We start from the raw sequence: 15,388 nt of genomic DNA, 5'->3' as shown, positions 1-15,388 counted from the left end.
CTTCCAGCAAGAGTAGGCTATTACATTTTTTGTTTGGTTGTTTTGGGTTTTTTTTAAGATTTTATTTACTTATTCATGAGAGACTCAGAGGCAGAGGCAGAGGGAGAAGCAGGCTCCCTATAGGGAGCCCAATGCAGGACTCAATCCCAGGACCCTGGAATCACGACCTGAGCCAAAGGCAGACACTCAACCACTGAGCCACCAGGTGCCCAAGAGTAGGCTATTAGAAACTAAACTTCTAAGGAGTCAAAAGTTACACACGGATTTTCAACTGAGTGGGGAAGAAGAAGGTCAGCACTCCTAGCACTCATGTTATTCAAGGATCAACTATAGTTAACATTATTCTCATTTTACATAGGAATAAAAATATAGGGAGGTCAAATAATTTGTCCAAGGTTATAGAGTAAAATGATGAAGTTGTAATTTAAAGCAGTTGGTCTGTCTCTGAAGTCTGTTCTTAACCTCCAAGTACATGTCTTCTGATATCATATGCCAGAGTGTACCCAGACTGTATCACTGGAAGGAGTATTTCAAGGTTATAAGATAGGAGCATTTTCCAGTTTTACCGGATAAACCAAGCCCCAAAATGGCTAAACATGAAAATTACCATCTGAAATGTACAGATCTGTTCATATGTCCCAATACCTGATATCATAAGACAGCTTTAATTTTTTTCATTTAATGTATGGTTAGGAAATAACATATAACATTCAATAACATGAATAACATGCTCATATTCAAATGCACAGAAAACTACTACAAAACCAATGTGATTAATCCATCTTTTCATATAGGTATAAGATGTCCTTTTTATCAAATATTAAGTTCCCATCTATCCTGATCTATTTTTAGATTAATCTATTTATTTCTACACCAGTTTCACATATTATTTTTAGTAGTATATTTTTATATTTAAGTCAAACCTTCACATCATTCTTCCTTTTCAAACATTTCTTGACATTACTTCATAATCAGAAAAATACAATAAATGGTTTTTTGTAAAAAAGGAATAATCCTGGATAACAAAGCCTTAACTGAAATGTGCACATAACACACACAGAGAGGTGGTCTGAGGATTATGGGGCCACCACAACCAATTTAAATCAGAATATATACGCACACACATAAAAGTACAAAACTAGAGCAGCCTGGGTGGCTCAGCGGTTTGGCGCTGCCTTCGGTTTGGCGCTGCCTTCAGCCCGAGGCATGATCCTGGACACCCGGGATCAAGTCCCGCCTTGGGCTCCCTGCATGGAACCTGCTTCTCCCTCTGCCTGTGTCTCAGCCTCTGTGTGTCTCTCATGAATAAATAAAATCTTTTTTTTTTTTTAAAGTACAAAACTAGCATTCCATTTTATTCATCTACCCTTTCTTAGAAGAAACAATTAACATTTGCATGACCTTCAATTTACAATGCATTTTCATTCACATTCATTATAAAAGAATGATACTTTGTCAAAGAAAATAATCCACTCATTTTAATATCAGTAAATGTATTCTGACTGAGCCTAACACTTCATTGCTGAAATATATTTCAAAATACACAAGTTTCAGGAAAGTTTATTCTACATAAAACAGCAACTCATTTATGTTGTGTCTTGTGTGCAGATCAAACAGTAAATGAAAAGCACAATCACAGTAACTATCACATAGTATAATGTAGCATTCATTACTTAAAATATGTCCATTCTTTGGACAAAATAAAAGTTTTAACCATGAAAATGAATTATAAAAAAGAAGAGTATTTACTTAAGTCACTTAGATCTTTATTAGACAAAAATCTGTCATCTATGTAACCATATAATTGCCCATTTCAAGTCTGCTACTAAGCTTGACTTATAGACCTTTTTCTAATAAAAAATAAACTTACATTTTTCACTATAAATGATCTGGACCACTGGATTGGGGCCATCATTCTGCGGCACTGGATCTATATCAGCCCATTCTGCTCTGTCCCTGAAATATATACATTTTTTTCAGTGAACGTATTCAAACATAAGAAAATGGATTCTGGTGTTTTTAAAAATAGCAACAACTACACTTCCATTAAAATTAGTACCTTATAAATATTTTAGTGTAATCATGGATGGATTCTTCATGACCAAGTTTTGCCATTTTGCTTTAACATAAAGTGTCTTAAAGGAACATAAGAATAAATGGAATGATCTGCCCACTAAAAGTTAATAAATCAGTAATTCTCAAATTTAAAGTTTCTATGTAAGTGGAAAAACATGTTATGCAGTAAGTACACAACAGTTTAAATTAGGAAACAATTAAATTGGTCTAAGAAGACTTTTTGAAGTTAGCATTGTAAGAAATTTGAGTAGCAATTAGCTAGGAACTGACATTTTAAAATCAAAGCAAGAACTATTAATTTACTATACTGAGAGGTGGTCCAGGTGGTCTTTACAGAGCAGGCTCTGGAATCTGATAACTGGGTTAAAATGTAGGCTCTACCACTTACCAGCTGTGTGACCTCAGGAAAGTTACTTAATCTCTCTGGGCCTCAGTTTCTTCATTTATAAAGTGGAGATGATATTACTAACCAACCTTAGAAGGCTGTCTGGAGGATTAAGTGAGGCAATATGTCAAGTACTTAAATGTGTGTAATAGTAAGCACAAAGATAGTAAGTATGTTACATATATACCAATATATTAGTATATAACCAACATATGAAACATACAATATTACCGTATGCTTAAATGTGTATGCTATGTCATAAATATAGCATATAATAAATGCAAATAGTAAGCAGTCAATGAATAGTACTCATCATCAATGCTAAAATAACTATAGTGGCACCAACAGGTGCCTATAGACATTTCTTTGCAAACTGCCCAGTATGACCAAATTCACTTTAACCACTCTTTTATTTAAATTCTTTTCCTTTCACCCATCTTTTAGTTCTCTATACTGATCAACTACTGACAGCAAAGAGTCTGTGGCATCCAGACAATCCTGAAGTTGTGGCCGCTGTACCAGAGGAAACAGGAGGGAAAAAAATTCCTGAGGTGTGTGATCTAGAGCCTGGGGGTGTAGCAGAAGAAAGGTGAGGCTGTCATTCAGTCAGTGAAAAATCAGACGCGGCCAAGTGAAGCAGCTGAGTACTTTACTGCTCACAGAAGAGGTGTGAGGATTATGGGGCTACCACAGCCAAATTATGTGCGTACAACTACTCCCAACAACAAAATCTGGAGTGACTTTCACTCATTCATAAAGTCAAGGCAAATAAGCTATCTAATGGTTTTACCTAGAACTACAATAAGGATAAATAAAAGAAAAATAAGATAAAAGGATTTCTCAATTGTCTTGCAAGTTTAATTGGAGGTAAGGAACCGGCATTACCAGAGAGCAAAGGACTTAAACAGGTGGGACTGGGGAGAAGACGCAAGAAAGTTACAGAGTACCCGACACTGCCTACTATAATATACACCGCTCGTATTAGACACCAGGTGACGTAGGGATGTATTACGGAGTGGAAGGACAAGTACTTTCTCCGTCTCGCAGCTTAAAGTCGGTGCCTGCCTGACGGCCGGCGCTGAAATACTTAAAGAAAATGTCCCAGTCCTTAAAGACCTTGTTTGTACTAGCTCTCTCCGCTTTGGCAGAACCAAGCACGGGAAGCCCTTACACCTTGTCCTTCAAGTGAGCAAATGTGGACCTCTTTTGTATTTAAATCATTATTTCCTGCCAGGTTACTAAACAGCACCCAAGCCCTTCGGTATTCAGACTGTATCAGGCATGGCGCTGAGGGAGCGAGAAAGCGGGAGATTTGTTAAATTCCTGAATCACATCTAAGCAGCCCGAGACATGCAGCCCCGTGCGCTGCCGGCTCTGCCCCGTCCGGTGTCCGGCCTCCCTCCGCCGCTCGCTGACCGCGGTGCCCCGGGAACAGCAACCCCAGCGAGGGCGCTAGGGCCGCGCGGGCCTGACCCGCCGAGGCCCAGCCCCGACCCCGCCGAGCGCCCCCCCCTCCCCGACCCCGCCCGCCCCGGCGAGAACTTCGGCGGACTTGCGGGGGCCGGAGGAGCCGGGCCGGAACCGCCGGCCGCAGCACCCGCCTCCGAGGGAAGGGCCTCGGAGCCGCGGCCCTGCTGTGGGCGTTACCTGTATAGGACATAGGTGGGCGAGTCCAGGCTCAGGAACCCGTCGTCCATGGGAGACGCCACCGCTTCTCCCAGTTCTGCCGCCATGGCTTCCGCTTGCTGCTGCGGCTGGAGCGGCGGAGGGTGCGGCTGGGGCGGCGGTGGCTCCGGCTGTGCGGACTCGCCGCCCTGCGCAGCCTCTCCAACCCCCTCCGTGGCCGCCATCTCGCCACGGCCCGCAGCGGAGGTGGTGGCGGCCCCGCCCCTCGCGACCGCGCCCCTCCCCCCGCGGCGGCCCACTTCCGGTGTTCTCGCTTCCGGCCATAGAGACGCGGAGCAGAGAGGCAGGGCGGCGCGGTGGAGGCCTAGGTTCCGCGCCTGGCTGAGCTAGTGGGACTCCGGACTTCGCGCATGTCGGTCATCCCCCGTGTGGGCCCGTATGGGTTTGTGAGGTCCCCTCGCTGGGGTGATGGTTCTTGTCCTTCGCACAGAGTGCCGTCGGAGCGGTGGCTGAGGGCAGGCCGCCCGCAGCGCAGACCCACCTCCCCCGTTCGCTCCGACCGGGGAGCTGGCCTCCACTGCCGCCTGTTAACCCTTCATGTTTCCTGTGCACACTTTTCTTTTGGACGATGAGTTCATGCCGCAGAGCTTAAGTAATACAGAGGTTTGTCTTCCGAAATCAAAATCCTGACAAGTACTGTGTGTATGGTATGGAAGAGGCAAACCTTCACTTAGCCGCTAGGGACCGGTGTGTGGCTTGTCCCCGGCAGGGTGGACGCCGAGTGTACATCTCGTGAGGGCAACGGGCGCGCCACCCTGCGCGGGTAGGGACCCGGGACCTGTACTCAAAATACTCTGCCTTGGTACACTGGTTAGTTTTGAGCTGTAGGCAGTTGAAAAACAGCAACTGGAGGAAGGTGCTTTATCTGATCTCCCTTTATCCGCCTAAGACAGATCCTCCAGAAGAGACTCCTCATAACTCATCCCTGGGGCTTCTACAGAAGCGGAGACCACAGACAGACAGACAGATGTTGCTCAACTGTCCTGTCTCCCAAAGAAAAAAATTTAAAATATTTTATTTATTTATTTATTTATTTATTTATTTATTTATTCATTCATTCATTCATTCATTCATGAGCGACAGAGAGAGAGAGGCAGAGACACAGACCGAGGGAGAAGCAGGCTCCATGCAGGGAGCCCGACGTGGGACTCGATCCTGGGACTCCAGGATCATGCCCTGGGCTGAAGGCGGAGCTGAGACACCCGGGCTGCCCTAAAGATTTTATTTATTCATGAGAGACACAGGGAGAAACAGAGAGGCAGAGACCTAGGCAGAGGGAGAAGCAGGCTCCTTGCGGGGAGCCCGATGTGGGGCTCGATTCCAGGACCCCGGGATCACACCCTGAACCAAAGGCAGATGCTCAACCCCTGAGACCCCCAGGTGTCCCTCCCATCTACTCGTCTAAGGGCTCCTTCATCTTACCTAAAATTCATTCTCTGGAGAGGCCTACATTCCCACTTCTCTCTCCCTATTAAGATGGTATTTAAGCGTGGATTCTAAGCAACCTCAGTGAATGACTAACTGTTTTCCTGAGTATCTTCCTTGTATATGTGAGTCATATGTGTTAAAAACTCTGTTTTTCCTCTTATTAATCTTTTATTGCTAGAGTCACAGCCAAGAACTCAGAAGGGTAGAGGGGAAGTTATTTTTCACCGTCTATAACAGTCAGGAAGGCTTTTCTGGGGGCTATTTGTTTTTATTATTTTTAGAGTGCAAGTGCAGAGATGGGAGGCAGGGAGGGTCAGGGAGAGGGAGAGCTGCGACAGGGCTTAAGCCTTTCACATGTGTTGTTACCACCAATATGGTTACTCTTATTCATACCATTTTGTGTTTTCTGTTAATGTTTTCCTCTTCTTTCTGTGCTCCTTTTCAGCCCTGACTGAATTTGTCTGTTCCTTCTTCTCTACTGGTTTGAAAGTTATACAGTCATTTCTATTGATTTATTAATGAACATATTCAAACTTTTTTTAAGGGGGGGGCGGGAAGGGAGGGGCAGAGGGAGAAGGAGAGAATCTTAAGCAGGCTCCATGCCCAGCACAAGCCCCATGTGGGGCTGAATCTCACAGTCCTGAGATCATGACTTGAGCCAAAATCAAAAGTATGATGCTTAACTGACTGAGCTACCCAGGCACCCCTCTGGGGGCTGTTTGAGCAAACACCTAAAGGAGGAAAATGCATGCCATGTAGAGCAGATAGTGAGTGCATACTTAGTGTGTTCTTGTTTCAGCAAAGGATGCCAATATCACTAAAGTCCTGCGAATGAGGTGAATTGGTACATGATATGGTTAAGGAAAAACCAAGGGGTCATGGTAAGAATTTGAGATGTATGTGTGTGTGTATGGTAAAATAGTCAGCAAATTTATCTTTTTAATAATTAAGTGTACTGTTCAGTGGTATTAAGTACATTCATATTGTTGTGCAACCATCACCACCATCCATCTCCAGAATTTTTCATCTTCCCAAACTGAAACCCTGTACCCATTAAATAACTCATTCCCTCTATTAAAAAGAAAACCACAAGGGTGCCTGACTGGCTCAGTAAATAAGTATTTGACTCTTGATCTTGAGGTTGTGAGTTTGAACCCTACACTGGGTATAGAGACCGCTTTAAAATAAATTCTTTGGGCAGCCTGGGTGGCTCAGCTGTTTAGCGCTGCCTTCAGCCCAGGGCGTGATCCTGGAGACCCAGGATCAAGTACCACATTGGGCTCCCTGTATGGGGCCTGCTTTTCCCTCTGCCTGTGTCTTTGCCTCTCTCTCTCTCTGTCTCTTATGAATAAATAAATAAAATCTTTTTTAAATAAATAAATAAATTCTTTAATTAAAGAAAAAGAAAACCACAGGCCTCAAATGGAACCAGCTATGTAAAGAGCCCCATTGTCAGCAAAACAAGACTTAATACCTAACCTAACTGCAGTCTTAGCCTCTCTGCACCCCACCCAATTCCTGCCAGTAATGTAACTTTGACTAGTCAATATAGAATTTACTGGTCAGGACAAGCAAATTCACTGACAGACCCGCTCTGTTCCCCTCCGGAGGGCAACCATGCCTAACACAATGGATTCTTTGCTAATTTCCTCTTTTATGCTCCTCCTCTACCTTTATTTTTTTTAACTCTTAATATTTTATTTGATATATGTATAAATTGCAAAATGATTCTCACACAAGTTTAGTTAATATCTGTTACCACATATAGCTACAAATTATTTTCCTTTTCTACAGCTTGATCGAGTTCCCCTTTACTTGGTAGATGGGATGCTGCCTAATTCATGACTCAATTAATAAAGCCGATTATATTTTTAAAATTTACTTGAAGATTTGTCTTTGAGCAACTTTTCCCCTTAGCCTCTGGTAACCGGATTCTACTTTCTGTCTCTATGAATTTGACTACTCTAGGTACCTTATAGAAGTAGAATCAGACATGTTTGTCCTCTAATTGGCTTATTTTGCTTCACATAATGACATCCAGGCTCATCCATGTTGTAGCATGTGTCAGAATACTCTTTCTAAAGGCTGAATAATATTCCATTGTACGTATATATCACATTTTGTTATCCATCTGCTAATGAACATTTGGGTTATTTCCACCTTTTGGCTGTTGTTAATCATCAAATCTCTGTTAAGAGTCCCTGCTTTTACTTCTTTTGGATATTTACCCAGAAGTGGGATTGCTTGATCATATGGCAATTCAGTGTTTAATTGTTTGAATAACTTTCTCCATGCCCCCCAGAGATTCTAATTTGACTGGTTTAGAGTGAGGCCTTGGCAACAGGATATTTTAAGAGCTCCCCCGTGTAATTCTCACATGCAGCCCGGGTTGAGAATCTGCTGTAGTCAGTCCACTGGTGCAGCCTCTGCTTTGTCATCAAGTCAGCTGAGGATATTAAGGTGCTACAGGCTTAAGGCAGGGTTGATTAGCAACCAGTGTGGTCATGTTAAATATGTAAATCAAGCAATCAAAAAATGTTTATATTACTTTTAAAAATATAAATAAATCACAAATATATATATAAATAAATCACAATGTGTGTATAAATAAAACTACTTACCAAGTGATACAAATTGTAGAGCAAATTGTCCATCAATTTTTAACAGCTTTATTTATGTAAATTTTAAATATCACAAAATTTACATCTTCATGAGTATAATTCGTCACAATTAATTTTTTATTTTTAGGAATTACTGATAGTTTTTCATTGATATAGCAGTCATTAATTACATGCTACTAATTTCATTGCACTGTTCCAGAGATTTCCGCAGATGTTTGATAGTTATTAGGTGCCTAGGGATTGTGTTAAATGCCTGAGATTTCAACTCCCCACAGTGTTCTCTAGGCCTCACCATTTTATTCCTTGGCTACAATCAGAAAGATGATACCCTCAGGACATTGATTGCACTCCCAGATCTAGTATCTGAGCTAGAGAGAAGGGGAGGAAGGCGGAAGAAGGGATAAGAAGCGTCAAGGAGATGATGACTGGTTAATCCTGGTTGCCAGAAGTTGGAGCCTGTATTTGTCTTTTGGCTGCTTTGCCCCACCACCAAGAAAGGACCACTTGTGGCTGCACCCAGCCTAGTCAAGAGATGATCTTACGAGACAGAAAGGAAATGATTAAGTGGAGCCCAGTTATTAAGTGAGCCACAGCAACAAGTCTGTGGAATCATGTCCTGAAAGTGCTGAAAGAAAACATCTGCTAAAATAGCATTTATATTCAGTATAAATAGTCTTCAAGAAGGCAAAATAAGAACATTTTCAAAAACACTAAATGGTTTGATGCTAGCACACTCTGAAAAGAAGAATCTTCTAAAGCATGTACTTTAGGCAGAGGGAAAATATCCTCAGATGGAAAAATCAGAGATGCAGGAAGGAAAGAAGAGCAAAGAAAACGTAAGTATTTGGGTAAACCTAAATGCTAATTGGTGATATAAAACCATAGTATTAATGTCTTGTGCAGTTTACAAATGTTTAGGATTAAAATGCATGCAAGTAGTAGCATAAAAGTTGGTTAAGGGGTCAGTAGACTCTCTTAAAGTCTTCAAGTTTCCCTGGGGGAGGATTTGCTTCCTGCATCTTTTTCCATCTGACAATTTGTCAGTTTGTCAAATTGAAAAGCAAACAAGTGGAGCACCTGGGCGGCTTAGTCGGTTAAGCCTCTGACTCTTACTTTTCGCTCAGGTTGTGATCTTATGGGTCATTGGATGGAGTCCCATATTGGATCAGTGGGGAGCCCATTTGAGAGTCTCTCCCTCGGCCCCTCCCCTGACAGATGCTCTCATGTGCTCTCTCTCAAATAAATATTTATTAAAAAATTTTTTTAACATTTATTTGAGAGAGAGAGCACACCAGTGGGGAGAGAGGCAGAGGGAGAGGGAGAAGAGGTTTCCTGCTGATCAGAGAGCCCGATGCAGGGCTTGATCCCAGGACCCTGGGATCATGACCTGAGCCAAAGGCAGATGCTTAACTGACTGAGCCACCCAGGTGCTCCATCAAATAAATATTTTTTTTAATATTAAAAAGAGCAAACAAGCAAATCACGACCTCATTGACACATTGATTGGGATTGTAATAAATCTATAGAACAACTGTGGGATAATGACAACTGTATTAAATCTCCAGTCCTTGAACATGATATGTCTTGGTTTATTTAGGTTTTTAGATCTCTCATGAAGTTCTATTGCTTCTTTGTAAGTTTTATTTTTTCTCTGTACTTTGTTGGATTTAGAGTTGTCTTTTCTGGGGGATCTCTGGGTGGCTCAGTGGTTTGGTGTCTGCCTTTGGCCCAGAATGTAACCCTGGAGTCCCAGAATTGAGTCCACCATCAGGCTCCCTGCATGGAGTCTGCTTCTCCCTCTGCCTGTGTCTCTGCCTCTCTCTGTGTGTCTCTCATGAATAAATAAATAAAATCTTAACAAAAAAATAGAGTTGTCTTTTCTGTTTCTGATATACAGAAGTAAAATTAACTTCTATATCTAGTTACTTTGCTAACTTCTATTAAGTCTAAGACTTCAGCTGAAGCAATTAAGAGTGTGTTATTGGCACAGAAATAGATGAATAAAGTAATGAACACAGTAGGGGACTCACAATCATATATATATATGGATATCCATATATATATATGGATACTTGAGATTTAACAATCCTTCATTGCAAGGAGTAAGGAAAGGAGATTGTTCTGAATCATGGTGCTGGGACAATTAAGCATCTATATAGAAAAAAACCCGTGTATCCTCACCTCACACTATATCGACTTCAATGTGAAATGCAAAAGATAAAGGTCTTAGATGACAAACAGGAGGAAATCTTCAGGCTTTAGGGTCAGGATAAATTTCTTAATATATAACATTATAATAATACAAGAAAAATAATAAATCTGATTATGTTGAAATTAAGAACTTCCTCTTCATCAAAATATGCCATTAAAAGAGTAGAAGAAATCACAGAGGACTTAAATCTAAGTCCTCTTAGGTATTGGATTCCCATAAATAAAAATACAAATAATCTTTTTTTTAATACAAATAATCTTAAATAGAACATTGATTTGAAGAGATTCTGCACAAAAGAGGAAACCAAAATGGCAAATAAACATAATATGGTGATCAATCTCATTAGGAAAATGCAAATTTAAAACATTTTTATATACTACTACCCGCCCACTAGACTGGTAAGAATGAAAAAACAATTCCAAATTACTCTAATTTGGAAAATAGTTTGGCATTATATAGAGAACTTGAAGATACATATTCTTATGACCTAGTAATTCTACTTAGGTACATACCTAAAATAAATGTGTATCTCATTCATCGGAACACATGAACAATGTTAGCAATAACATTGTCTATAATAGCCACAAACTGAAAACAACCAAAATGCTCCGCAAGAATACAATGTGTATTGTTGTAACTATGTCTTTCTAGAAAATTACATAAAACTATGTTGCATTAAACACAATTTTCTGGGAGTGCCTGCCTGGCTCAGTCAGGAAACCATGAGACTCTTGGTCTAGGAGTCATGAATGAGTTCAAGCCCCACATTGGATGTAGAGTTTACATAAAAGAAAAAAAAAAAGTAGAAACCAATTTCCTGCGACTAAGGAAAGCTGTAATTCATCTTTATATAAGGGCTTTGTGAAATTTTGTAAGAAGAAAGACAACTTCAGTTTTATCAAGGCAGCTTGCTTCTATCTTGAACGCTCGGCAAGCAACTATCACAATATATTGGTGAATATAATGTGTAGCCTGCTTTCCTCCATAGAAAAAGATAGTTTTTAATAACTGCATGATATTCCTTTTAGATACTGTATGCAGTACTCAATCATTTATCCATTGTTGGATATTTAGCATTTATAATTTTTCACTTTTGTATTTCATTTAATATCTTATATTAATAAACATGATCTAATAAGCATTCATTTTATGACCACTGTGGACCAGTTTTACTGTTCTCAACAGCAGTGAAATCAAGAACAACAAAAAACCCTCTGCTCTATGGAACTTTCACTCTAGTGAGGGAGATAAAGAAAATAAACGTATAATTAATAGAATATCGATAATGACAAATGTTAATGAGACTAGGCAGGAAAGAGAGGTAGAAAGTGTAGATATAAGTGGGTTACTGCTGATGTTGATAGGGAAGCCTTCGTTTTGTAAGTGACATTTGAATACAGATTTGAGGGTGATAAAAGAGTGCAACAGTATCTGCATGGAAGACCATTCCTAGCAAAAATCCAAAGATATGGAGGAAAGTGTTCATGATCTCAGAGGCCATTGTGCACATAGTGGAGTGATTCAAGAGTAGGGTACTGATTCAAGAGTAGGTGATGAGGTCAGAGAGTTAAGGCAGAGCAGATAACATAGGGCCTTATACAATTTTGGCTTTTAGTCTCCAGTGAGATGGGAAGTTATTGAAGGATTTTGAGTAGTGGAGTGACATAACTTACGCTTTTATAGGTCACTGTCTTCTGTGTTGAGAATGGATGGTATCCATTTTAATGGATACATTAAAAATACAGTAGCATAGAAAGGCAAAGGAAAAGCAGGGAATGCCAGAGACAAGTCTACTGCAGTAATCCAGGAAAGCAGTGACTTAGATGAGGGTGGGAATAGCGAAAGTGGTGAGATAGAGCCCCACATGCTAGAATAGAGCCTGGCATCTGGCTCCCTGCTCAATGGGGAGTCTGCTTCTCCCTCACTCCTTGCCCCTACCCCCACTCATGCTCTAATAAATAAAATCTTTAAAAAAATCTGTTGGAGTGGAGTAAAAATATACAAACACTGATGATGGCCGATTTTTACTGGAAGCTACCACAAGTAGCCTCTAAAGACAGCTCCTAATGACCCAACCTGGTGTTCAGGCCTTTGTATAATCCCCTCCCCTTGAATGTGGGCTGGGCCTTGTGACTAGCTTCTTATGAGTAATTATGACAAAAGGATGGGATGGACGTTCCATCAGATTACAAGACTGTAACTTCAAACACATTTACCTCCTTCCCCACACTTTATATCTCTGGCCAATAGCAAGCAAGACCTAAAGCTTGCTAACAGTATATGCGTAAACTAGAAAGCAGATTGTCTCCCAGTCCAGCTTTGAGATAACTACAGCCCAAGCAGTTACCTGGAATGCAGCCTGGTGAGAGACCTTGGCCAGAAGCACCCACTAAGCTGTGCCAGCTGCATTCCTGAACCACAGAAACTGTCAGATAATAAATGTCTGTTGTTTTATGCAACCAACTTTAATTAATTTGAGTTACTTTGTTAGGTAGCAATTGATTACTATATAGAAAAAATGCAAGGGGGAATGCCTGGGTGGCTCAGCAGTTGAGCATCTGCCTTTGGCTCAGGTCGTGATCCCAGGGTCCTGGGATGGAGTCCCGTATTGGGCTCCCTGCGGGGAGCCTGCTTCTCCCTCTGCCTGTGTCTCTGCTCCTTTTTCTATGTTTCTCATGAGTAAATCAATAAAATCTTTAAAAAAAAGAAAAAATGCAAAGCAGAGAAAAGTGAAACAACTTCTTTAAACAAAAGAAAATACCCCTTGAATATTTCATGAAAAAATGGCAGCAAGGTAGATTTCTTCAGATATACAAAAGCTGAAAGCATTCATTATCAGTAGCCTTTCAGTACAAGGAAGGTTGATAGACATCTGTCAAGAAGTCATCAAGGGAGATAAAATGGAATAAAAAATACTCAATTTTTCCAGAAGAAGCCAGAAAAAGAAATGGAACAAAGGACAGAATGAATAGAAGACAAATACAAGGTAGATTTAAACCTAATCATATAAAGTCACATTAAATGTAAATGGCTTAAATACACAAAAGGCAGAGATTGTCAGACTAGCTATAAAAGGAAGACCCAGGAGTGCCTGGGTGGCTCAGTTGGTTCAGCGTCTGACTCTTGATTTTGGCTTAGGTCATAATCTCAGGGTTGTCAGACTGAGCCCTGCCTCAGGCTCTGCACTCAGCATGAGTCTGCTTGAGATTTCTCCCCATTTGCATGCTTTCTAAAATAAATAAATCTTTTTTTTTTAAAGCAAAGACCTAACTATATGCTTTCTAGAAGAAACTACCTTTTTAAAGATTTTATTTATTTGACAGAGAGAGGGAGCACAAACAGGGGAAGCAGTAGAGAGAGAAGGAGAGAGGGAGCTGAAGGCTCTCCACTGAGCAGGGAGCCCGAAACAGGGCTTGACCTCAAGACTTTAAAATCATGACCTGAGCTGAAGTCAGACACCCAACTGACTGACCCACCCTGACACCCTACAAGAAACTACTTTATTTTTTAAAAGATTGTATTTATTTATTAATGAGAGACAGACAGAGAGAGAGAGAGAGAGAGAGAGAGAGAGATGCAGAGACACAGGCAGAGGGAGAAGCAGGCTCCATGCAGGGAGCCTGATGTGGGACTCGATCCTGGGTCTAAAGGATCAGGCCCTGGGCTGAAGGTGGCACTAAACCTCTGAGCCACCAGGGCTGCCCAGAAACTACTTTAAATATGAAGTCACAAGTGAGTTAGAAGTAGAAAAGTGAAAAAAGTACAAAAATAAAAAGATATAACATTTGGAGCACCTGGCTGGCTCAGTTGGTAAAGCATGTTTCCCTTGATCTTGAGGTTGTGAGCTCAAGCCCCATGTTGGGCATAGAGTTTACTCAAACATATTTTTAAAAAGATAAACAATATTAAAACTAATTAAGAGAAAGTTGGAATGTCTATAATAACAAAGTAAACCTGAGATTACAGGAAATTAGTAGAAATGAAGAGGGTCATTTCATAATGAACAAATGGGTTGGTTAATTCAAAAAGACAACAATCCAAAGTATTTATTTTCCTAACAGCTTCAAAATAAAGCAAAAACTGATAGAACTATAAACAGAAATAGACATATCCATAATTATAGTGGGATTTCAACACTTTTATCTCAAAAACTCATATAAAAGTAAGAAGAAAAATCAGTAATGCTATAGAAGACTTAACACTCTCAACTAGCTTCATATAATCAACATTTCTAGAACACTCCACCTAACAGCAGAATATACATTCTTTTCAAGCACACACAGAAAACTTACCAAGACAGACATTCTATTTTTTTTTTAAGATTTGACTTTTCTTTTTTTTTTTTTTAAGATTTCATTTACTTTTTTTTGAGAGAGAGACAGAGACACAGGCAGAGGGAGAAGCAGGCTCCATGCAGGGAGCCTGATGGACTTGATCCCAGGACTCCAGGATCACGACCTGAGCCAAAGGCAGACGCTCAACCACTTAGTCACCCAGACATTCCAACAAGACAGACACTCTAGGTCATAAAACAAGTCCCAATAAATTAAAAAAGATTCTTGTCATGCAAACCATGTTCTCTAACCATGATGGAATTAAGTTAGAAATCACTAACAGAAGGATTCTTGGAGGGATGCCAGGGTAGCTCAGCACTGAGCATCTGCCTTCAGCTCAGGTCATGATCCCGGTCCGGTGTCCTGGGATCGAGTCCTGCATCGGGCTCCCTGTGGAGAGCCTACTTCTCCCTCTGCCTGTGTCTCAGCCTCTCTCTCTCTGTGTCTCTCATGAATAAATAAAATCTTAAAAAGATTCTCGGAAAACCCCAAAATGTTTGGAAACTAAATAACATATTTTTAAATAACCCATGGGTCAAAGCTGAAATCAAAATGAAAATCAGAAAATATTCTGAACTGGATGAAAAGTGAAATCATGTATATAAAAATCTGTAGGATGCAGCTAAAGTACTAGTGAGAAAGAAAT

At 40.7% G+C, this 15,388-nt stretch overlaps 1 protein-coding gene across 1 annotated transcript in view; it reads right to left on the bottom strand.

Moving 5' to 3' along the window:
• The window catches only part of FNTA (farnesyltransferase, CAAX box, alpha), a 30,281-nt gene extending 25,939 nt beyond the window's left edge, over window positions 1-4,342 (bottom strand). Inside the window, exons 1-2 of the mRNA XM_055335475.1 lie at window positions 4,109-4,342; window positions 1,871-1,956 (exon numbers count right to left, since the gene is read on the bottom strand). Of these exons, the coding sequence (XP_055191450.1) occupies window positions 1,871-1,956; window positions 4,109-4,311 (289 nt within the window). The 5' untranslated portion in view covers window positions 4,312-4,342. The remainder of the gene's footprint in view (window positions 1-1,870; window positions 1,957-4,108) is intronic.
• Window positions 4,343-15,388: the final 11,046 nt, after the last annotated feature.

This window comes from Nyctereutes procyonoides, unplaced genomic scaffold (assembly GCF_905146905.1).
Source record: "Nyctereutes procyonoides isolate TBG_1078 unplaced genomic scaffold, NYPRO_anot_genome, whole genome shotgun sequence".
Classification (NCBI taxonomy): domain Eukaryota; kingdom Metazoa; phylum Chordata; class Mammalia; order Carnivora; family Canidae; genus Nyctereutes; species Nyctereutes procyonoides.
The sequence above is the reverse complement of the archived record's forward strand: the minus strand, read 5'-3'. Positions and strand labels throughout refer to the sequence as shown.